This window comes from Mirounga angustirostris, unplaced genomic scaffold, assembly GCF_029215605.1.
Source record: "Mirounga angustirostris isolate CCGP_5_RB_7025 unplaced genomic scaffold, mMirAng1.0.hap1 SCAF_5, whole genome shotgun sequence".
Lineage (NCBI taxonomy): Eukaryota > Metazoa > Chordata > Mammalia > Carnivora > Phocidae > Mirounga > Mirounga angustirostris.
In genome coordinates this window covers 41,307,461-41,332,051 of record NW_026991713.1, presented here as the reverse complement: position 1 = coordinate 41,332,051, position 24,591 = coordinate 41,307,461, and the positions used below count along the sequence as shown (strand labels likewise).

The following is a 24,591-nucleotide window of genomic DNA, read 5'->3' as shown; positions in this document are numbered from 1 at the left end:
TTGAATATTTGAGTCTCTGTGCTTACCTTGACCTTGGTAACTGTAGTATTCTTAATCTATTCCTCTTTTAGCAGTTTTTAAGAATGAAAGATGTTACCATATTTTTAAGAACTATTTTTTTCATGTTATTTGTATACTGGCAGGTTTAATATATTAATTAGTAAGTCACCTGAAAACATTTTTGGAATAATCCAGATTTAAACTTAAAAATTTAATTGTTTAATTATGTAGATATTAATGACCTTACTCCCTAATCAAAACTAGAAAATGTCAGGACCAAGTATGCCCTCTTTTGAGGGGCCATACTTTATATGGTGTTGCACATACTTAATACTTCATATTAGAATGTTCTCTCAATACTGATTATAAGGTTGAGTATAGGTTAGATTAGAAGTGTTCCAAGATGGAATGCAAATGCAACCACAATCAGTTTAGTGTCTGTAATGATTTCTATAATTGAAATTAGGGTTGTTGTTGTTGTTGTTTTTTTTTTTCCTTTTCAGTGTGGATCCAACTAGATTGCTTTTAACATTCAATGTTTCAGTTAACCTTGGTGACAAGTATCACAAAAACACTGCTCTGCATTGGGCAGTACTAGCAGGGAATACCACAGTCATTAGTCTTCTTCTGGAAGCTGGGGCTAATGTTGATGCCCAGAACATCAAGGTAAAAATATCCTGTATTGATTATGCTATGTGAAACGTTAAGATCTTAATTCTTCAGTAAAAACTAGGTTTTTTTCACAGACTGTCAAAAATGGAAGAAACCTCTTATTTAAGCTCAACCCTTTGCTTCCATGTGAGAATTTCTTTGGAAAGAATGATTTATTTACTTTTGTCTTTCAGTATTGAAGTAATTTTCAGATTTTGATGGCCTTTTCATTAGTGAATTCTTACTGACTTTTGAAAATTAAATTATATAATCCCTGTCTTTATAGCTGAATGGAATAGTTTTCTGGTTTCTTTAAGAAGGTCAGTACAGAAAATCACAAGTTTGTAGTTAAACTACATTATGCATAATAACTTTTAGTAATTCTTTGACTGGTTATTGTTTTATTTTAAAGGTCAAGACCTTTAAATATGATAGACAGCTTTATGATGTTTATAGGAAAGTCCCCACCTCCCTCAGATGTTGGACTAATCCAGGAAAAGTATACAAAATTATCTAAGAACAAAACACAATTAACATTTACACCGTGAACCATTTAGAAATTTGTAGACATTTTATGAGTACTTGAAAGAAAATTCTATTGGTGGTTTTAAATTTTAGTTAAGCATTCTCATTTTTAAAGCTTCAGGATCCACCACGTCTTTCAGGAACTCTTTCAATGAAATGACTTTCAACTTTTAAATATCATCTTTCAGTAATGTGAATTCATAAATAACTTCGTGCCCTTTGACGAATGTTCTTTAATTTTGACTATAAACCATAGTATTTTCTGAGTCATGTTTCTTAAATTTCTAAGGGATATGTGCTAATTAAATTTGGAAGAGATTTGAGCCACATTCTAACCCAAAATGGCAGTCAAAAAGTAGGTTATCTCCTGCTGGATCAGGGCATCTATTTATGTTCCAATGAATAGTTCTTTCTGTATTCGATTACTTTGAGCTTGAGCTACCTAAAATAATACAGCTTAGACTAGCTATATGGAGCCTAATGTACTTAAAATTTTAAGCAATTTTTAAAAATGAGTTTAATTAAAAATAGTTAAAAGTAAATATCAAATATCATGTTGGAAACCATAAGAAATTGAGAAATCCATATCTTTTCTTTCTTTTTAAAATTTCGAGTCCTGGGGTGCTGGGTGGCTCAGATGGTTAAGCATTGGCCTTCGGCTTAGGTCATGATCCCAGGGTTCTGGGATCGAGCCCCGCATCAGGCTCCCTGCTTGGTGGGGAGCCTGCTTCTTCCTCTCCCTCTGCTGTTTCCCCTGCTTGTGCTCTCTTGTGCTCTCTGCCAAATAAATAAATAAAATCTTTTAAAAAAATTTTTTTGAGTCCTTTTGTCTCCACCCAAAGTGATCAGAGTGGCCTAATGTCTACCAGTAAATACGAGAAGAGGAAAGTCAATATACCATAGTGCCTGACACATGATGGGCACTCTATTTGTTGACAGACTGAATGAAGATTTATGTAGTCATGAACTTTACCTCTAAGCTAGTTTTCATGACTCTGCTAGTATACCTGTCTGCCACTTCCGAAATTATAGATAGAAAATTTTGCTTTTCCAAATGTTTTTAAATAGGAAGCTCAGAAAAGTTCACAACACTGTAATTAGTAAATTAGGCCAACCTCAAGGCCTAAAGGATAAGAAAGAATGAGTTTGACTAAGGCTAACCAAGATCCCCATAAGAAAAAATTAGGGAGCTTACCTTCTGTTTTATAACTGAATTGCTTTAGAGCATTATTTTTCTTCTCTTTGGTACCAGACAACCATTCCTAAAATGATCATGCCCCAGGTATATATTTCAGAATATTTGGCATTAATATTATTGAAAAGGTAGAACCAATTTTACTGTGGCAAATATTGAGTCTCCCTAGACTCTGCCAAGAGCCACAGCAATATATTGAAATTACAAGAATACTAAAAATTGTGACAACATGACTATACAGTTCTGAAATTTGAAGCTAGTAGTATGTATTTTTAGACCATTTAAAAATATCTTTTCTATCCATATAGAATTTACGTATCTTCACTTGGATCATGATCTTTAAGTATTTGAAGTGCAGTTTGTAAATTTAATGTCTTTTCAAATAAATAATGAACTTCACATTAACCATTGCATAAACTTTTATTAGACTTAGCAGAAGAAATAATCTATAATGAATTTCAACAGAAATGTAATGATAAGAGAGATATTTGAGATGATTTATATGGTTTGAACCTTATATTTTTAGTATTTTGTAGGTTCAGGTGCATGAATTATTTGGTACCAAGATAGGATAAGCTCCAATGTAGCTTTTTATTTACTTATTTATTTGAGAAAGAGAGCACTCATGAGCAGGGGGAGGGGCAGAGGGAGAGGGACAAGCAGACCGCCTGCTGAGTGGGGAGCCTGATGCGGGGCTCAATCCCAGGACCCTGGGATCATGACCTGAGCCAAAGGCAGGCGCTTAACTGACTGAGCCACCCAGGTGCGCCTCGAATGTAGCTTTCCTAACTAGTGCGGTTCATGTGAATACCTGCCAGAGCTACAATGTCATATAATTATTGTGCATGTAGAACTTTTTTTTTTTTCTTGAGAGAGAGCATGGGTGAGCATGTGTGGGGGGTGGGGCACAGAGGAAGAGGGAGAGAGAGAATCTCAAGTGGACTCCTCGCTGAGCGTGGTTTTGCACACGGGGCTTGATCCCATGACCTGAACCAAAATCAAGAGTTGGACACTTAACCGACTGAGCCATCCAGGCACCCCCCAAAGGAAGTTATTTTAAATGTAATTCTCTGGTAGCTTCTGGAGTGACATCATCATCATTGTCATCATCATCATCATTATTTTATTTTTTAAATTGAGGTATAGTTGGCATGCATCTTTATGCTAGTTCTAGGTATACAACATAATGATTTGAACATGTTGTGGGATGACCGCCACAGCAGGTCCAGTCAGCATTGTCACCATTACATAGTCACAAAATGTCCTTTTTCCTTATGACAGGAACCCTCAGGGTTTACTCTCTTAGGAACTTTCACATATACAATAGAGTAGTATTAACTATAGTCGCCATGCTGTACATTACATCCCCAGAACTTAACTTATTTTAAAACTAGAAAGTTTGTATGTTTCAACTCCCTTCACTCATTTCACCCACCCCTGACCCCTGCTTCTGGCAACCACTATTCTGTTCTCTGTATTAGTGAGCTTGGTTTTGTTTTGTTTTGTTTTGTTTTTTAGATTCCACATACAAGTGAGATCATATGGTATTTATCTTCCTCTGACTTATTTGGAGTGACATTATTTTTAAAGGAAATAAAGTCTAAGGAGTTGCTTCAGTTCCTCAGGGAATATTTATACTTTCAGAGTAAAAATCATCTTTTTATCCACACTGGTGGAAAAGTAGATTTTTTTTTAAATGCACTTTTTATGGAAGTTAAAAGATGAAATAAGTATCAGCTGTTTTTTCTAATGGAATCTGGCATTCCTGATATGCTGCGGTCTAGTCACCACCTTCTAATGGAAACCATTTATTCATTCAACAAATATTAGTGCTGGGGAGTCAAGGTGTTCAAGACAGATGAAGTCCATATTCTCTCAGAATTTACATTGTATTAAGGAAATAGACATTAAGTTAATTAAAACACGCGTGTGCATGCACACAGGCACCTGTGGTATAGTGATGAGGGCTGTGAGCGACTTCTGAATACCTCTGAGGAGATGACATTTGCTTTGAGACTTGTCTGATGAAGAAGGGATCAGTTATACAAAGATAATGTGGGAAAAAACTTTCCATATAGAGAAGCCTGCACGTGCAAGTCCCAAGGCCAGGAGCAAGCTTGCCATGTTAGAGGTGCAGAAAATGACAGTCTGGACTGAGTGCAATGAGCAAAGGAGTGAAGTCACTGAGAGAGCCAGGTGCCAGATCACGCAAGGCCATGATAAGGAACTTTAATTATGTTGTCAGTCATGAGAAGCAGTTGGAAGGATTTGCGTAGGTTGGCTTTGTAATCTTTGTGTTTTAAATATTTTTAAAAGACTACTTTGGTTCCTGATGGAGAATGCATTGAAGAATTAAGAAAATGGAGGGGATGGTTGAAGATCAGTTAGGCCATTGTAATAAATCAGGCAGGTGATGTTAGTTTAGCCTACGATTGTAGGAGTAGAGATGGAGAGAAATGAATGGATTTGGAAATGATAGTGTAGAGTAGATTAGATATGAGGGCGAAAGGAAGTCTTGATGACTGAATAAATAAATGTCTTGTGATATATATTGAGGTTGTGAAGACTGAAGGAAGACTTTCTTGGGGCGAGGGTGATAGGAATTGGTTCTGTTTTAGTCATATGTAATTTGAGGTGTAGTGCCTTTTAGCTATGTGGAATGGCAGGCTAATTAAGTAAATTTAAATTGCTGTGAATTTCAAAAGGGAAAAATTCATTAATTAAAAACAACCTAGATTCTTTGTCCAGGAATTTGACAAAGTTTATCTATGCCTGTATATTTTTCCATTTTTCATTTTAAGTGTTAAGAAAGAGAGTCTAGTTGATAATCATGAATTATAACAAAAAAGATGTGGTCTGCAAATCTGGATATGGCTGTAAGAGGAGTAAAAGTTGCATTCTTCAAAGAATATGAAAAATTATACTTTGTGTTATAGTTATACAACTGTTAGTTGATCCTTTTTCTTCTAAAATAGCTATTTGCTAAATAAGATTAAACTTGTTTCTTAGAAATCTGTCTTTATATTAGATATTTACCCTTGTATGTTAGTTATTTGAGTAAGGAATTCAATTCTTTTAATATATAAATAAGTGATTTTTTTCCCCAAAATAAGATTACTTCAAATTAATTATTTTGATCCTTAGAAGGAACAGGAATGGCCCTATACCTTAGATTAGAAATTCTTAATCTGGGACCTACCAGTGAATTTTGGTTAGGGGGTGGGCCCATAAATTGTTACAGAGAAATTACTTGTATCAGTACTTTTTGGGGAGAAGGTCAATGGCTTTCATCAAGTATGACTCAAAAGAATTTAAGAACCATGGCCCCAGATAATAGTTACATGGAATAAATCCAAATCTTGTGAAGTGATAACAGTAAGGGAAGGAAAAGTGACTTGGGATACTAAGAATTTTTTTTTTTTTTAATGACCTATGCAGTAATCCCTTTTTATGGTAGCTCTCATTTGTGAATTTTTAAAAAACAGTATTGTACTCCCTTCCACATGTTTTGGTTATACGATAAATTTAGATGAATTGAATTTTGGGAGAACAATTAATCTCTGAGTGCTGCCCAAGCATTTCTGGTTTTTTCTTTCTAAAAATTATCAACATAATTTAGTTTGTGCAGGCTGTATAATTACTGAGCTTTGTTAATAGATTAAAAGACTCTTACATGGTTTCTTGAAATGAGGTAAGAAACTTTTTTCTAAAAATAGTTTTCTTTACCTCTTAAGTACCCGACCTAGATGGTCTCCGAGAAAGAATTTTCCTTAGTTTTAATAATGAAATTCGATCTCATGCAAAAAGTTATCTTCCACCCTCCACCTTCCATTACGTTTATCTCACCAAAACCTTTGAAAATTTTCTTTTATTACTAGTTACATAGTCTGTAAATACTCCATGATTCTTGTTGTTATTGCTCTTGTTACTATCATTTACTATTTTGGCTGACACATGGAGTAATCAAATATAGACTTAATTCAGAGCCCGGGCTTTAGTGTCATTCTTTAAATTAATTGCTTGTTTATTTTACCAGCTGAATAAAAGAACTATACACAAGCAGTCAGAAGACTAGAGGAGTAGTAGTTGGAAGATTTCTTAAAGCTCCCTCCATCTTTTTATCTAGGCAATCCTTAGGTGTCACATGGCCCTCTAGTGGAAGGGATGCTCAGCTGGACCGAGGCAACAGCAGGATATTCTCTGGGAATTGTTACCCAAGGGATTGCTTTTATTCAGGTAATCTTTATAGTTTGGATTAATTAGCTGGTTCTTACAACTTAGGTGGTAGAAGTTTTGAATAGGTAGGGAGAGATTTTACAGTAAATACCCCTATTTGTGGAAGACTCACCTAGATTAACCCATTCCTTATTAAATACTGTTGACCTTTTATTAAAGGATTGGTTGGGCTTTTTGTTGTTATTGTTGTGTTATAGTTGTTGCTATTGGTGGTAGTGCCGTGCTTATTTTGTTGTTTGCTTTTTGTTTTTTAGTGTTTTTCTTTTAAATAAAGTGTACTTTATACTTGATAATAATCGTCCCTCATAAGTAAGGCACTTCAAGGCTTATTTTTTTAATTCAGTTTTTCAAAATAAAATTTCAATATTTTCCTTTTTTATTAACTGATTTTGAATATTCATCCATACATTCTTAAAATTTTGGCACACAGAATTTTTCATTTTGCTTTTCTATTTAAAGAAGTAGATAAATAGTACAGAATATTAAATAAATAGAAATGTAGGTGTCTGACTAATGAGGAATAAGATTTTAAATTAATAATGGCAAAAAGAAGCGTGGATCTAAAATTGGGGGCACTTATGTTGTCTTTCTTTAAAACACTTTAGTTCTGTTCACTTATACTCTTTGGCATTCTTCTTGAGATTAAAGGGAGCTGTAGGTCCATAACTTGAGTTTCTCTATTTTTTGTTACTGTTCTCATTCTCTTTGGAAATTTCTGGATGGGTGAATGAATTTAAGAAGATCAGAATGCCAGTACAACAGTAGTAGAAATAGAAGCTGACTTTTCTTTTTCTTCCCTGTTGTCTTCAGACCTTTGTCATTACTGAAATTAAACTGAGAGGTTTCTGGCAATTTGATATCATAGTAGGATGTTTTGTAGTAATAAGTATTACTAATAAAACCCTTAAAGAATATGAAATACCTGATAAACTGAATGATAGCCTCTGATCCAGCAGGTGCTAAAATACCTACTTTTTGATTTACTTTAATATAAGTCAAAACGCAACCAGAAATAGAATCTATAGAATAAGATGAGTAAATACATTTACTGATTGTACCTTGAATGGGAAAGCATAATAATAATATGTAAAGATTTAGACTCTCTTAGTATCTGACTTTGCCCAGTGTCAAACAATGTTAATGAACTAATTGTTCAATTTATTTTTGTGGGAGTACTTTAAAAGTTAGTAACTAAAATATTTTACTTTTTCTTTTATTTTTAATGTGAATTTTTTCTGCTTATCAGGGCGAATCAGCACTTGATTTGGCAAAGCAGAGAAAAAACGTGTGGATGATCAACCATTTGCAAGAGGCGAGACAAGCAAAAGGATATGACAATCCATCCTTCCTTAGAAAGCTGAAAGCTGATAAGGTAAATTCAGGATTGAAGATTTTCAGTATATAATCTTTTTAAGTAAAATTCATAGGCATACTTTCTTAGCTGAGCGTTTTTAGCTTTTAGTTTTGCCATTGGCCAGTGTAATTTTTAAAATACTATATTGCCCAGGACAAAATGAAGTTGGAAGCAGAGTTTTTCAGGGCTCTGCCTACTAGGTAATTTGATAATTAGGAAGGATGGTTATGTGTGAAATTGTTTAAATCTCCATAAGCTAACATAAATTTAAGTTCATTGATTCAGCTGGCCTTTGTTATTAAGTAATAGATAATAAGCCCGTCTTGTTTAAGTGCATTTATTAATATGGTAATAAATTATGAAAAATTGTAGTCCTAATACATATCTTTTTAAACTGCTCGCAACTTTAATTGATTCAAGCTTCCCATTCTTTTGTGATATGTTGTAACTTTTTTTAGAGTGAGAGAAACTTACATTCTTCACTTCTCTATGGAAAGCCTGTTTTAGATCTTCTATATACCTTCAAGGTTAAACTGTATAATTGATGGTTCAATTGCCTAGTTATAATAATATCATTTCAAAACTAAGAATATTTCCCCCAAAGAAGGGTCTATATTCCTTAAAAATTTCTTTCCTTTAAAAAGGAAAAATCATCTGGCAGTTTCTTTTATAATACTTAAATAATTGACAAGGTATTTGGCTAATTCGTCAATAATCACAAGTCGAATGGCATTAAGCCTTCAGTACCTTTTTATTCAGGCTGTTCTAGTGGTACTACTTTTTATTTAAAGTTAATGATGTATGTGTTAGCAGGACAAAATGACAAGATTTGGACAAAGGGAAACATGAGAAAATGTCTCATTTATAGTTCAGACTCCCTTAGTGCGTTGAAACCACTGGTCATTGCTTCGACATGAGTAGAGTTAGATTTATAGTGTATAAACTTGCCTTTTGAGGCGCCTGGGTGGCTCAGTCAGCTAAGCATCTGCCTTTGGCTCAGGTCATGATCCCAGGGTCCTGGGATCGAGCCCTGTGTTGAGCTCTCTGCTCAGCAGGGAGTCTGCTTCTTCCTCTTCCTCTCCACCCCCTCTTGTGCTCACTCGCTTTCTTTCTGTCAAATAAATAAAATCTTAAAAAAAAACTTGCCTGGGGCGCCTGGGTGGCTCAGTTGGTTAAACAACTGCCTTCGGCTCAGGTCATGATCCTGGAGTCCCGGGATCGAGTCCCGCATCGGGCTCCCTGCTTGGCAGGGAGTCTGCTTCTCCCTCTGACCCTCCTCCCTCTCATGCTCTCTGTCTCTCATTCTCTCTGTCTCAAATAAATAAATAAAATCTTTAAAAAGAAAAAAAAAACTTGCCTGTTTTCAAACCCATAGTTGAGAATAATGAGCAGTTTTTGCACATTGTGTTAACTTTCATTTTACTATTAGATATAACATAGAAAATGGTTTATTTTTTTATTTTCATTAATTTTGCTCTGTCCTCTAGGATTTAAAGCAGTTTTTCTCAACACAGTGAACAAAGGCTGATGTCTCATAGTAACTAAGCTTATAACAAAAGTGTCTTGTATTACTTTGGAAAATCCCATAATATTTATACTTTCATTTTGTTTAGTGTAAATATTCTAAAGGATTTTTTTAAAAATACATTGTCAGATAAAAATGACTTTATAAATTCTAGATGTTTAATAATATATAGTTACTTATTATAGCAATATGAACTATGTGTCACGTTTATGTGTTTGGATACAGTTTCTTTTATTTTTTATTTTTCATTTTTTAAAGATTTTATTTGAGAGAGAGAGAATGAGAGACAGAGAGCACGAGAGGGAAGAGGGTCAGAGGGAGAAGCAGACCCCTTGCTGAGCAGAGAGCCCGATGCGGGACTCGATCCCGGGACTCCAGGATCATGACCTGAGCCAAAGGCAGTCGTTTAACCAACTGAGCCACCCAGGTGCCGTTGGACACAATTTCTTTTAAAAAAGAGAGCTTCACGGGTGCCTGGGTGGTGCAGTCAGTTGAGCATCCAACTCTTGGTTTCAGATTGGGTTATGATCGCAGTCTGTGTGGGGCTCTGCACTCACTGTGGAGTCTGCTTGGGATTCTTTCTCCCTCTGCCCCTCCTACTCATTCTTTGTCTCTAAAGTAAAATAAATCTTTAAAAAATAATAAAAAAATAAAAGAGAACTTCATTAAAGAGTTTAGCACAATTTTATTAACGTGTATATTATTGTGATCAGTTCAGAAGTCGAGTATTCCTTTGTTTTTTGTTTTGGTGTTTTTTGCATTAGTATTTTTAAATATATTACATTTTTATTTATTTTTATTTTTTTAAATTTTATTTTATTTTATTATGTTATGTCAGTCACCATGTGGTACGTGCCCTCCTTGATGCCCATCACTGGGCTAACCCGTCCCCCCACCCTCCTCCCTCTAAAACCCTCAGTTTGTTTCTCAGAGTCCATAGTTTCTCATGGTTCATCTCCTCCTCCGATTCCCCCCCTTCATTTTTCCCTTCCTTCTCCTAATGTCCTCCATGCTATTCCTTATGTTCCACAAATAAGTGAAACCATATGATAATTGACTTTCTCTACTTGACTTATTTCACTTAGCATAATATCCTCCAGTTCCATCCATGTTGATGCAAATGTTGGGTATTCATCCTTTCTGATGGCTAATACTCCATTGTATATATGGACCACATCTTCTTTATTCATTGATCTGTTGAAGGGCATCTTGGCTCTTTCTAGAGTTTGGCTATTGTGGACATTGCTGCTGTGAACATTGGGGTGCATGTGGCCCTTCTTTTCACTATATCTGTGTCTTTGGGGTAAATACCCAGTAGTGCAATTTCTGGGTATAGGGTAGCTCTATTTTTAATTTTTTGAGGAACCTCCACACTTTTCCAAAGTGGCTGTACCAACTCGCATTCCCACCAACAGTGTAAGAGGGTTCCCCTTTCTCCACAACCTCTCCAAAATTTGTTGTTTCTTGACTTGTCAATTTTTGCCATTCTAACTGGTGTAAGGTGGTATCTCAATGTGGTTTTGATTTGAATTTCCCTGATGGCTAATAATGATGAACGTTTTTTCATGTGTCTGTTAGCCATTTGTAGGTGTTCTTTTGAGAAGTTTCTGTTCATGTCTTCTGCCCATTTTTGGACTTGATTATTTGTTTTTTGGGTATTGAGTTTGAGAAGTTCTTTATAGATCTTGGAAATCAGTGCTTTGTCTGTAGTGTCATTTGCAAATATCTTCTCCCATTCTGTGGGTTGCCTCTTTGTTTTGTTGACTGTTTCCTTCACTGTGCAGAAGCTTTTTATCTTGATGAAGTCCCAAAAGTTCATTTTTGCTTTTTTTTGCTTGCCTTTGGAGATGTATCTTCAAAGAAGTTGCCGTGCCTGATGTTGAAGAGGTTACTGCCTATGTTCTCCTCTAGGATTTTGATGGATTCCTGTCTCACATTGAGGTCTTTCATCCATTTTGAGTTTATCTTTGTGTGTGGTGTTAGAGAATGGTCGAGTTTCATTCTTCCGCACGTGGCTGTCCAATTTTCCCAGCACCGTTTATTCAAGAGACTGTCCTTTTTCCATTGCATATTTTTTCCTGCTTTGTCGAAGATTATTTGACCACAGAGTTGAGGGTCCATATCTGAGCTCTCTATTCTGTTCAGCTGGTCTATATGTCTGTTTTTGTGCCAGTACCATGCTGTCTTGGTGATCACTGCTTTGTAATATAGCTTGAAATCGGGCAGCGTGATGCTCCCAGCTTTGTTTTTCTTTTTCAACATTTCCTTGGCGATTTGGGGTCTTTTCTGATTCCATACAAATTTTAGGATTGTTCGTTCCAGCACTTTGAAAAATGTCATTGGAATTTTGATCGGGATGGCGTTGAAGGTATAGATTGCCCTGGGTAGCACAGACATTTTAACAATGTTTATTTTTCCGGTCCATGAGCATGGAATGTTTTTCCATCTTTTGTGTCTTCTTCAATTTCTTTCATGGAGTGTTCTGCAGTTCCTAGAGTATAAATCCTTTACCTCTTTGGTTAGGTTTATTCTGAGGTATCTTATGGTTTATGGTGCTATTGTAAATGGAATCATTTCTCTAATTTCTCTTTCTACAGTTATTGTTAATCTATAAGAAAGCAAATGATTTCTGTGCATTGATTTTGTATCCTGCCACATTACTGAATTGCTGTATGAGTTCTGGTAATTTGGGGGTGGAGTCTTTTGGATTTTCTACATAAAGTATCATGTCGTCTGCGAAGAGAGAGAGTTAGACTTCTTCTTTGCCAATTTGAATGCCTTTTATCTCTTTTTGTTGTCTGATTGCTATTGTTAGGACTTCCAGTACTATGTTGAACAATAGTGACGAGAGTGGGCATCCTTGATGTATTCCTGATCTTAAGGGAAAGGCTCTCATCTTTTCCCCATTGAGGATGATATTCGCTTGGGTTTTTCATAGATGGATTTTATGAACTTGAGGAATGTTCCCTCTATCCCTATACTCTGAAGAATTTTAATCAGGAAAGGATGCTGTATTTTGTCAAATGCTTTTTCTGCATCAATTGAGAGGACCATATGGTTCTTCTCTCTCCTCTTATTAATGTGTTCTATCACATTGATTTGCAAATGTTGAACCACCCTTGCATCCCGGGGATAAATCCCACTTGGTCGTGGTGGATTATCTTTTTTAATGTATTGTTGGATCCTATTAGCTAGGATTTTGTTGAGAATTTTGGAATCCATATTCATCAGGGATATCAGTCTGAAATTCTTCTTTTTGATGGGGTCGTTGCCTGGTTTGGGGATTAAGGTAATGCTGGCCTCATAGAATGAGTCTGGAAGCTTTCCTTCTGTTTCTATTTTTTTGAAACAGCTTCAGGAGAATAGGTATTATTTCTTTCTTGAATGTTTAGTAGAATTCCCCAGGGAATCCATCAGGGCCTGGACTCTTGTTTTTTGGGAGATTTTTGATCACTGCTTCAATCTCGTTACTGGTTATTGGCCTATTCAGGTTGTCAATTTCTTCCTGTTTCAGGCATCCATTTCTTCCAGCTTACTTAATATTGGCAATATAGTTGTTGGTAATAATTTCTAATAATTGTTTCTATTTCCTTGGTGTTAGTCGTGATCACTCCCCTTTCACTCATAATTTTATTAATTTGGGTCCTTTCTCTTTTCTTTTGGATAAGTCTGGCCAGTGTTTTATTGATCTTATTAATTCTTTCAAAGAACCAGCTTCTAGTTTCATTGATCTGATCTGTGTTTCTGGTTTCTAATTCATTGATCTCTGCTCTAATCTTAATTATTTCTCTTCTAATGTGTTGCTTAGGCATCATTTGTTGCTTTTTCTCTAGTTCTTTAAAGTATAAAGTTAGTTGGTGAATTCGGGATTTTTCTGTTTTTTTGAGTGAGGCTTGGATGGCTATGTATTTCCCCTTTAGGACCGCCTTTGCAGTATCCCATAGGTTTTAGACCGATGTGTTTTCGTTCTCATTGGTTTCCATGAATTGTTTAAGTTCTTCTTTGATGTCCTGGTTGACCCAAACATTCTTGAGCAGAGTGGTCTTTAGCTTCCAAGTGTTTGAATTTCTTCCAAATTTTTTCTTGTGATTGAGTTCCAGTTTCAAAGCATTATGGTTTGAGAATATGCAGGGAATAATCTCAGTCATTTGGTATCGGTTGAGACCTGATTTGTGACTCAGTATGTGGTCTATTCTGGAGAAAGTTCCATGTGCACTCAAGAAGAATTAGTATTCTGTTGTTTTAGGTTGGAGTGTTCTGTATATATTTATGAGGTCCACCTGGTCCAGTGTGTCATTCAAAGCTCTTGTTTTTTTGTTGATTTTCTGCTTAGATGATCTGTTTGTTGTTGAGAGTGGAGTATTGAGGTCTCCTACAATTAACGTATTATTATCAATATAACTCTTTATTTTGGTTAACAGTTGGCTTATGTAGATGGCTGCTCCCATGTCGGGGGCCTAGATATTTACAATTGTTAGATCTTCTTGTTGGATACTCTTTAAAAATGATACAGTGTCTGGGGCACCTAGGTGGCTCAGTCGTTAAGTGTCTGCCTTTGGCTCAAGTCATGATCTCAGGGTCCTGGGATCAAGTGCCGCATCCGACTTCCTGCTCGGCGGGAGGCCTGCTTCTCCCTCTCCCACTCCCCCTGCTTGTGTTCCTGCTCTTGCTCTCTCTGTCAAATAAATAAAATCTTTTTTTTTTTTTTTTAAAGAATGATATACTGTCCTTCTGTGTCTCTAACTACAGTCTTTAGCTTAAAATCTAATTTGTCTGATACAAGAATTGCTACCCCAGCTTTCTTTTGAGGTTCATTGGCAAGGAAGGTGGATCTCCATCCCTTCACTTTCAGTCTGGGTGTATCTTTAGGTTCAAAATGAATCTCTTGTAGACAGCATATGGATGGTTCCTGTCTTTTTATCCAGTCTGCAACCCTTTGCCGTTTTACGGTAGCATTTAGGCCGTTCACATTGAGAGTGATTATTGAAAGATACGAATTTATTGTCATCATGCTGCCTGTGAAGTCCTTGTTTCTATACATTGTCTCTGTAAATTTCTGTTCTGTATCACTCCTGGGGTCTTTCTCCTTATATAGAACCCCTCTTAACATTTCTTGCAGGGTTGGCTTAGTGGTCACATATTCTTTCAGTTTCTGCTGGTCTTGGAAGCTCTGCATCTCTCCATCCATTCTAAATGACAGCCTTGCCAGATAAAGTATCCTTGGCTGCATGTTCTTCTCATTTAATACCCTGAATATGTCTTGCCAGCCCTTTTGGCTTGCCAAGTCTCTGTGGATAGGTGTGACGTTATTCTGATGACCCTCCCTCTGTACGTAAGGAATCTCTTCCCCCTGACTGCCCTTAAGGTAGTTTCCTTGGTTCTAAGATTTGCGAGTTTTACTATTACATGCTGGGGCGTTGGCCTGTTTTCCTTGATCTTGGGTGGTGTCCTCTCTGCCTCTAGGACACAAATGTCTGTTTCATTCCCCAGATTAGGGAAGTTCTCAGCTACGATTTGCTCAAATATATCTTCTAGTCCTCTCTCTCTCTCTCCACCCGCTCAGGGATCCCAATAATTCTGACATTGGAACGTTTCATAGTGTCACTTATTTCTCTGATTCTGTTTTCATGGATTTTGAGTTGTTTCTCCCTGGCCTCCTCTTTTTCCTTCTTTTCTATCAATTGGTCTTCTAGATCATTAATTCATTCTGCCTCGCTTACCCTAGCTGTTAAGAGTATCTAGATTGGATTGGATCTCATTGATAGCATTTTTAAGTTCTGCCAGTTCAGCTTTCATTTCTGCCCTTAAGAGACTATGTTGCCATTAATCGATTTCTCCATTTTAGCTATTGTCTTCATAACTGCTACCCTGAAGTCCATTTCTGACATCTTGGTTATATCTGTATCCATTTTTAAATTTGTGGCAGAAGTCACAGTCTCTGAGTCTTTCCTGTTTTGGGGGTTCCTCCTCCTAGTCATTCTGTTAAGGGGTGGTTGATGGAATGTACAGAATCCAAATTATTGACCACAACCCAAGCAAAATGCACCTGTTTTCTAGGGACCTTAGGGTTGCTGGCCTCTTGTTCTCCCAGCCTGTTTTCGGAGGGGGAGGGGGCTTGCCATGCTGTTACTCAGGCAACCCTGTTTGGCTAGAGTTGCCCTGCCCCCTGTGGGGGGATGGGCTCAGTGAAAAACGGTTTTGGGGGGCTTTTGTTCTCTGGAGGCTTTCCCTGGCGGCTTTCCGAAGTGTCTCTTCCGAGAGTCAGAGCAGAAGAGATCTTTTCCAACCCTCTGCCTCAGAGCAGAGAGATCGCAGTCTGTTCTTCAGTGAGCTCTCCAGGCCACACTATCTCAGTTTCTGTCTGTGCTGCTATAAACTGCAGCGTCCTGGGTTGTGCGCCCCTCAGCAGGGCTCCCAGTCCTCGCCTCCGGTTCAGGGCTTGGGGGGGAGCGTCTCTGCTCTTTGTGTTTCTAAAACCACCAGCCACCCCCAGTTTACGTGCGTGGCCCCGCTGCTCCAGGTTTCAGTCCCGGGGACTGCCCTAAAGTCCTTTCCCTGCCACTACTGGTCTGCGAATCTGTGCCCCGTCCCCAGTGCGGGAGACTGTTGCTCACCAGCAGTGCTGGATCCCCATGGCTCCCTCCCCCTTTCGTTTATCATCCAATATCTGCCTGGGGAATCACAGCTCCCCTCTTCATACCTTGAAACCAACCGCCTGCGATACTCTGTAGAGATCCAGAGATATCTTCTTATATCTCAGGCTGATTTCGTGGGTGTTCAGAGTGGTCTGGTAGATATCCAGCTCATTTCAGGGGACCGGTTGGAATAGGGTCCCCTACTCCTCCTCCATCTTTTCTCTATATTACATTTTTAAAAAGGATTACTAAATAAAAATATACAATGGTTGGGTGCTTTTTGAAATTAAGTATTTGTAATTATATAGGCTATTCTCTTTTCATCTCATTTGAAATATTTAAATCATAAACATGACTTAATTTGCTAATCTGTAAAGTATGTTCTGTATTTAAAACTAAACAAGAAATAGTCACCTAGGATTCAGTAGTATTTTACTAAAAATAAGTCATCCCAATGGGGGAAAAATATTTTTGGACAGTGCTAGTAGGTAGATGTGGAGGGAATCTTAATTTTAGAAAACTATTTTTAAAGTGCTTGGATTTTTAAGGTTAGAAGATTTTAGACATGGGGGAGGAGCAGAAGGAGAGAGAGAGTGCCTCCTAAATAAATGCTTAATAATAAGTTAGAAGGAAATCTTTAAATTGTATTTTTCAACACTTAAAAACCCACAATCCCTTTTGTTAACTGGAATCTCACATATTGTCTTCTTTAATATTGTTTATTGATCATGTGAAAATAAATCTGGAAAGGTGGAGTAGCTGTACTTTTCCTATTCGTCCACACTAAGCACAACTGAAAAACTTGGACATTATGTACAAAACAAATGTAGGAAAATTCTGGGAGATGGAAAGAAGAAGGCAGAGTGGCTAGGTAGCTCAGGACCTGAAAAATATATTCCCTTTTTTGCCTCATACATCCCAAAAACAGAGCTGACAAAGCGAACAACCTAGAATCACAAATGGATATAGACAAAAAGGGCTCCAACAAAATCCTGCTCTCTGGTCAAAGAACCACAAAAGAGACAGCTTAGCAAGATAGAGGCTTTTAGAAGATAACTTTCTACCACAGCCAAATATTGCAGAAAAAGCTGTGGCCCCACCTTGAATCACACCAGCAAAGGCCTAGACTTCCACCCTTATCAGGCTGTAATGAGGTGCCTCAACTTCTTTCCTGGGGTGATGTCAGAGAAGTTAAATAGGGATTTGGGACTTTTATCCCCACTGGCTATTAGTGAGGTTCCATCCCCTGCTCTATGAGGGAAGACCACATAGGACACAATAATGAGGCACTCCTAACCTTCCCAGCCATGGAGGTATCAGTAGAGGTATAATGGGGAGCTGGAAGTTCCACCTTTGCCCAACAGTAATGAGGAGTCCCCTCCTCAGGTGTCATTAAAGTCCAAGTTGAGATCTGAACTTCCACCCCACCTGGCAGTAATGAGTAGGTGCTTTCACTCCCCTCATTCTGCCAAGCTACAGCAGAGGAATCCATCTAAAAGAAAAGGTTTGAATAAGATCCAGTGTTTCATTATACCCCAAATGTCCAGTTTTCAGATGAAAATCTCTCATCATACCAGGGACCAAGACAATGTGAAACTGATGAAATGAGAATCAAATAGACGCCAACAAAATGATGACAGAAATATTAGAATTATCTGACAAAAGATTTTAAAGTGGCCACTATGAAAAGGCTTCAATGAGTAATTATGAACATGCTTGAAAGAAATGAAAAGTAGTCTCAGCAGTGAAGTAGAAATACAGAAATAGAATATACAGAAGAACCAAATGGGAATTTTAAAACTGAAAATTAGAATAAAATTTACAAAACTCAGTGAATGGGCTCAACAGCAGATTAGAGGGGACAGAGGAAAGAATCAGTCACCCTGAAGCTAGAACAATAAAAATTAGACATTCTGAACAAAAGGAAATAAATTGGGAAAAAAAAAAATGAACGAGCCTAAGGGTTATAACAGAGTATCTAACGTTGATATGATTAGTGTTCCAGAAAAAGAGGAGAGGGAGTGTGGAGCTAAAAAAGTACCCAAAAGATACAGTGGCCCATGAAATCCCCAAATTTGACAAAAGACCAACCTCCAGATTAAGAAGTGGAACATACCCTAAACAGAATAAACTCAAAGAAATTCTGCCTGAACACAGAGTCAAACTTGTGGAAACCAAAAAACAATAAAATTCTTGAAATCCCCTTACCAGTGGGAGTGAAGCAGTCCAAATGACAGTGAATTTCTCATCAGAAACCAGAGAAGCCAGAAGAAACTGGCACATTTTCCAAGTGCTGAATGGAAAGAACTGTCAACCCAGAATCCAGTATCCAGTAAAAATATCTTTCAAGAATGAAGGAGAAATCAATACATTCTCAGATAAAGGAAAATTAAGAGAATTTGTTGCCAGCAGACCTACCCTAGAAGAATGTCTAAGAGATGTTCGCTAAACACAAAGGAAACGATAAAAGGAAAAATCTTGGAACATCAGATCATAGTAAACAAATTTCTGAGTAAATGCAGTAGACTTCTCATCTTATGCCTTCCAAATTATGCTTGGTAGTTGGAGCAAAAATTATAATATTGTTTGGTGTGTCTCTAAATGTAGGTATATATGTGAGGCAATTTATAATATAAACGGGAGGGTAGAGGGACATAAAGGCAGGTAAGGTTTCTACACTTCATTTGAACTGGTAAAATGACACCAGTGTGATAAGTTATGTTTGTATAATTAGAGTAACCACTAAAAAAGCTCTACAGAGGGATAAACTGGAAAACACTATAGATAGAATTCTAAAAAGCTTTCCAGTTACCCACAAGAAGGCAGGAAAAAGAAAGCAGAGAAACTAAAACATAAGAAGAAAACAAAAAATAAAATTATAGACCTAACATGTCAATAATCACATTAAATTAAAATACTCTAATTTACCAAGAAAAAGACCGTTATCGGCTCTGTGTATTATAAAGCATGATGCAACTATATACTGTCTATAAGAAACTCACTTCATGTGTAAGAATATTGGCAAATTGCTTATATAGGTAAGTAATAGATTGGAAACAGTATGTGTTAGTTACCCTGATACCAAAACCACACAAAGACAGTACAAAACAAAGGACTATAAACAAATATCCCTCATGAATATACAGTTGACCCTTGAAGACACAGGTTTGTATTTGGTAAATACAGTATTGAAATGTATTTTCTCTTCCTTATGATTTTCTTAATAACATTTCCTTTTCTCTAGTTTTACTATAAGACTACAGTATATAATACATATAACATACAAAATATGTTCAGTCAACTGTTTGTGTTATTGCCAAGGCTTCCAGTCAAAATAGTAGGCTATTAGTAGTTAAATTTTGGGGGAGTCAAGTTATATGCAGGTTTTTGATTGCAAGGGGTTGGCACCCCTAACCCCTGTTATTCAAGGGTCAACTGTACACTTAAAAATTTTTAACAGGGGCGCCTGGGTGGCTCAGTTGGTTAAGCTTCTGCCTTCGGCTCAGGTCATGATCCCAGGGTCCTGGGATCGAGTCCCGCATCGGGCTCCCGGCTCAGCAGGAAGCCTGCTTCTCCCTCTCCCACTCCCCCTGCTTGTGTTCCTGCTCTCACTGTCTCTGTCTCTGTCAAATAAATAAATAAAATCTTTAAAAAAAAAAATTTTTTTTAACAAAATATTAACAAATAGAAATCATCATTACATAAAAGGAATTGTGCACTATGACCAAATTGGGCTTATTACAAGAATGCAAGGCTCATTTAAATATTCAAAATTATTTAGTGTAATCTACCATATTAACAAAGAAGAAAAATCTCATGATTATATCCATATAGAAGAAAGCATTTGATAAAGATCAATATCCATTTATGGTAAAACTCTCAGAAAAATAGGAATAGAGGAGAATTTCCTGAACTTTATAAAGAGCATTTCTAAAACCTTCAACTAACATCATACTTTATGGTGAAAGACTGAGTGATTTCCCTCTAAGGTCAAGAACAAGGTTGGGCCGCCTAGGTGGCTCAGTTGTTAAGTGTCTGCCTTTGTCTCGGGTCATGATCCCGGGGTCCTGGGATCGAGCCCCACATCAAGCTCCCTGCTTGGCGGAAAGCCTGCTTCTCCCTCTCTCTCACTTGTGTTCCCTCTCTCACTGTGTGTCTCTCTCTCAAATAAATACATAAAATCTTAAAAAAAAAAAAAAAAAGAAGGCAAGGATATCCCTTTTACTGTTCTATTCAACTTAGTGCTGCAAGTCCCGACCACTCAGAGACTCTAAATGCTGGAAGTTCTAGCTAGTGAAATAAAGCAAGAAAAGGAAGTTAAAAGGCATATAGTTCAGAAAGGAAAAAATAATAAAATTGTCCCTATTTGTGGTTGACATGATAGTCTGTATCCCAAGGGATCTACAAAATAAACTCCTAGAACTAATAAATGAGTTTAACAAGTCACAGGATATTTTATTTTATTTCTATATACTTGTAATAAACATGTGGACACCAAAATTACTACAATATTACTTAGTTGCTCAAAAAAAATCAGAATACTTAGGTGTGAATCTAGCCAGACATGTAAAGTTACTTGTATACTGAAAATTTTTAAAATGTCAATGAAAGAAATCAAAGATGATCTACATAAATGGAGAGACATGCTGTGTTCATGAAATGGAAGACTCAACATAGTGCCCAAATTGTTATACAAATTTAATGCAATTAAATAAAAATTCTGGTAAGATTTGTTTGTCTGTATAGCCAAGATCATTCTAAAATTTATATGGAAAGGCAATAGATCAAGAATAGCTAAAACAATTTTGAAAAAAAAAATCATCCTGTGCAATTTTAAGATCTTCCATGTAGCTACAGTAATCAAGAATGTGTGGTATTGGAGGAACAAATTCCTAGATCACTGGAACAAAATAGAGAACCCAGCAATAGAACCACAGAGATATATGCCTCCTGACTTACAGAAGTGCAAATATAATTCAGTGGAAGAGAAACAGCCTTTTCAACAAATGATGTTGGAACATTTGGACCTGCATAAGCAAAAAAATAATAAATAAACCTCTACTCAAACCTCACACTGTATAAAAAAGTTAACTCAAAATGATTCACAGACTTAAATGTAAAACTATAAAACTTTTAGGAAAAAACAAATCATCAGAATCTAGGGCTATACGAAGAAACTTGACATGAAATGTATGATCCAGGAAGGTAAAAACTAATCAGTTAGACTTCATCAAAATGAAAAACTTTTGTCCAATGAGAGGCTCTGTTAATTAGGATGAAAAGACAAACTGCAGACTGGGAGAAAATATTTGCTAGCCGTATATCCCAATAAAGGACTAGTTTCCAGAATGTATGAAGAATTTTTCACAACTAACAGTGAAAAAGTCAAACAACCCAGTTAGAAAAATGGGTTAAAGATGGGATATTTCACTAAAAAGTTATAAAAATGGCAGATAAGCACATGAAAAACTGTTCAACATCATTAGTCATTAGGGAAATGCAAATTACTATAAAATTCTTTCAAACTTACTATATATTTGAAAATTTCCATAATGAAATTCAAGAAAAAATAGATTTTTCATATCTACAAAAGCAGCACATCACCATTACATCTCTCTTTTTTTTAAACATCTTTATGGTATCATAAATACCATATGTTAAATAATATTTTGAAAAAAAAAAAAACAAAACAAAACACTCCAGAAGCCCACACATAGGTATTTATCCAAGTGAAATGAACTAGGTTCACACAAAAACCTGTATGCAGATGTTTATAATGGCTTTATTCACAGTCTTCAAATTTGGAAACAACCCTAATCCTTTAGCTGGAGATGAGTAAATAAACTGTGATACATCCTATAATAGAATACTAGTTAGCATTAAAAAGGAACAAACTGCTGATACACACAACAGCATGAGTGAATGTCAAATGCCTTGTCTGAGTGAAAGAAGCCAAACTTAAAAGACTGCATCAGTATGATTCCATTTATAAGACATTCCTGCAAAGCAAAAAATACAGGGGTAGAGATTAGTGTTTGTTAGGGGCTGGGACTGGGAGCACAGGATATTTCAGGGCTTGATAGAACTGTTCTGTGTCTTGATTTTCGTGCTGACAAAACAGTGTATGTTAATAAAAAATCAGAGAACTCTGCCCAAAAGAGGGTGAATTTTACTATATGTAAATTGTATTTTTATTTTTAATAATGAAAAAATGTGGCTGTTGCTGAGGGAGAACAAGCATCTTAACTAAAAACAAGGCAAATTACAGATAATTTTAGAAAATACTTTTCCAATGACCTATCTGCCTTACACTTTGTCCTCCCAGTTATAAATCTTTTCTAATGTCTTGATACAAAATTCATGCATACTTGAGATGAAAAAAACAGATCAGCAGGGTTAGTTAGTTTACTACAGCATAAAATTAAACTCTGAAGTTATGTTTAATTATTTTTCAAGTTAAAATTAGGCAGCATTCAGAAAATGAATTACAGTGGTTAAGTTGGGGAAGACATGGCCATTTATATGAAAAAGTATTTCGCTGAAAGCCAGCAGTATAAAAGGGGCGCTAAAAAAATGTAGTATCTTAGCCTTCAGAAAGGTAAATAGGGAGAAAAGTAATGTTTAATCTCTGAGCTTTGTTAGATCACAGCTGGAAGATCTTACATTGTTGTTACTTAAGGTACCTCCAGAGATTTGATAGCTGCCTGTCAGTTTGTGAGGGGCTGCTATGTGGAGGAGGCAGTAGACTTTACTTTGTGTTGTTCTGAAGATACAACTGTGATAGATGGTATAAGGAAGTAGATATAGATAGGTTTTCTAACAACCTACAAAGTACAGACTTTGTAACAACTAGATCAGTACAACAATGAAATGGAACTACCTCCAGAGTATTAAGCACTGTGCTTTGATATGTGTTTAGAGGCACATAATCTTCATTCTTTGGACTCTGGGACCCTGTAGATTGTTTGATTTTTATTTTCTATCTCATTTTAAGATTTTAGTTTACTGTTTATATGTATCATTCAAAATGTTTTCTTCAGGCTAAGCATCCTCAGGTTTCTTTATCTGATGTAGCTCTTAGAACTTCAGGTCGTTCTGGTTCTTATCTCTCTAGTTATCAATGGCCCTGTTAGAGGGGTAGTATCATCATGAACTATTTTCTAGTTTATCCATGCGTTGGCAGGTGGTACTGCTGTCTTCTATATCTGAATATCTAGATCCACTCCTATAACTTAGATTCTCATTTTCCATAATTTTACTGAAGTACTTTTAAATTGTCTTTTTAATGCCTGTCTGTAGAAGACTGAGACTAGCACCTTGAATAGTACCTGTGCATAGTAGGCGTATTTGAATGAATGAATTTCACTCTCTGTTGCACGTTTTCACAAAGATAACAATGGTTCATATTCAGATTACTTGAAACACGCAAACTTTCTAACTAATTTTTTTTTTTTTTTTTGTACAGGAATTTCGGCAGAAAGTAATGCTAGGAACTCCATTCCTAGTTATTTGGCTCGTTGGGTTTATAGCAGACCTAAATATTGATTCCTGGCTCATTAAAGGGCTAATGTATGGTGGCGTTTGGGCTACAGTACAATTTCTTTCAAAGTAAGTATGTTGTTTTTAACCATATTTTTAACTGCAGGAAAGGATATAATTTGGACCCTGCTATGTAAAATTAATGTTTTGTATGTTTAGAACACTGCCTTTAGGTAATATGTTTCATTTTAATTTAATGTTAAAGAATTTTGGTAGACTTATATCTGAAATCTTTTAAGTTTTTTAATGTTGAAATTCTTTTTTTTCTTTTTTCTTTTTTTATTTAAATTCAATTAGCCAACATATAGTACATCATTAGTTTCAGATGTAGAGTTCAGTAATACATCAGTTGCATATAACACCCAGTGCTCATCACATCACGTGCCCTCCTTAATGCCCGTCACCCAGTTACCCCATCGCCCCCCACCTCCCCTCCAGCAACCCCAAGTCAATCAGAGAAAGACAATTATCATATGGTTTCACTCATATGTGGAATATAAGAAACAGCACAGAGGATCGTAGGGGAAGGGAGGGAAAACTGAATAGGAAGAAATCAGAGAGGGAGACAAACCATGAGAGACCCATAACTGTAGGAAACAAACTGAAATGTTGAAATTCCCCAGGTACTTTCATTGACCAAAGTCTAACATATAATTTTTAAGGCTAAAGTACAATTTTAAAGATTTTTTTTTTAAATTTATTTATTAGAGAGAGAATGAGAGAGAGAGAGCACATGAGAGGGGGGAGGGTCAGAGGGAGAAGCAGACCCCCTGCTGAGCAAGGAGCCCGACATGGGACTCGATCCCGGGACTCCAGGATCATGACCCGAGCCGAAGGCAGTCGCTTAACCAACTGAGCCACCCAGGCGCCCCTAAAATACAATTTTAAAACATTTCAGGAGAAGTAGACTTGAGTTCGTTCAACTCTAACT

General features: G+C 36.5%; 1 protein-coding gene across 2 annotated transcripts in view; it reads left to right on the top strand.

The window, feature by feature from the left end:
* The window catches only part of ZDHHC17 (zinc finger DHHC-type palmitoyltransferase 17), a 94,408-nt gene that overhangs the window by 46,700 nt on the left and 23,117 nt on the right, over positions 1 to 24,591 (top strand). For both annotated transcript variants that reach the window (XM_054506911.2, XM_054506910.2), the window contains exons 7-9: positions 504 to 666; positions 7,854 to 7,979; positions 23,587 to 23,729. In XM_054506911.2, the coding sequence (XP_054362886.1) occupies positions 504 to 666; positions 7,854 to 7,979; positions 23,587 to 23,729 (432 nt within the window). The remainder of the gene's footprint in view (positions 1 to 503; positions 667 to 7,853; positions 7,980 to 23,586; positions 23,730 to 24,591) is intronic.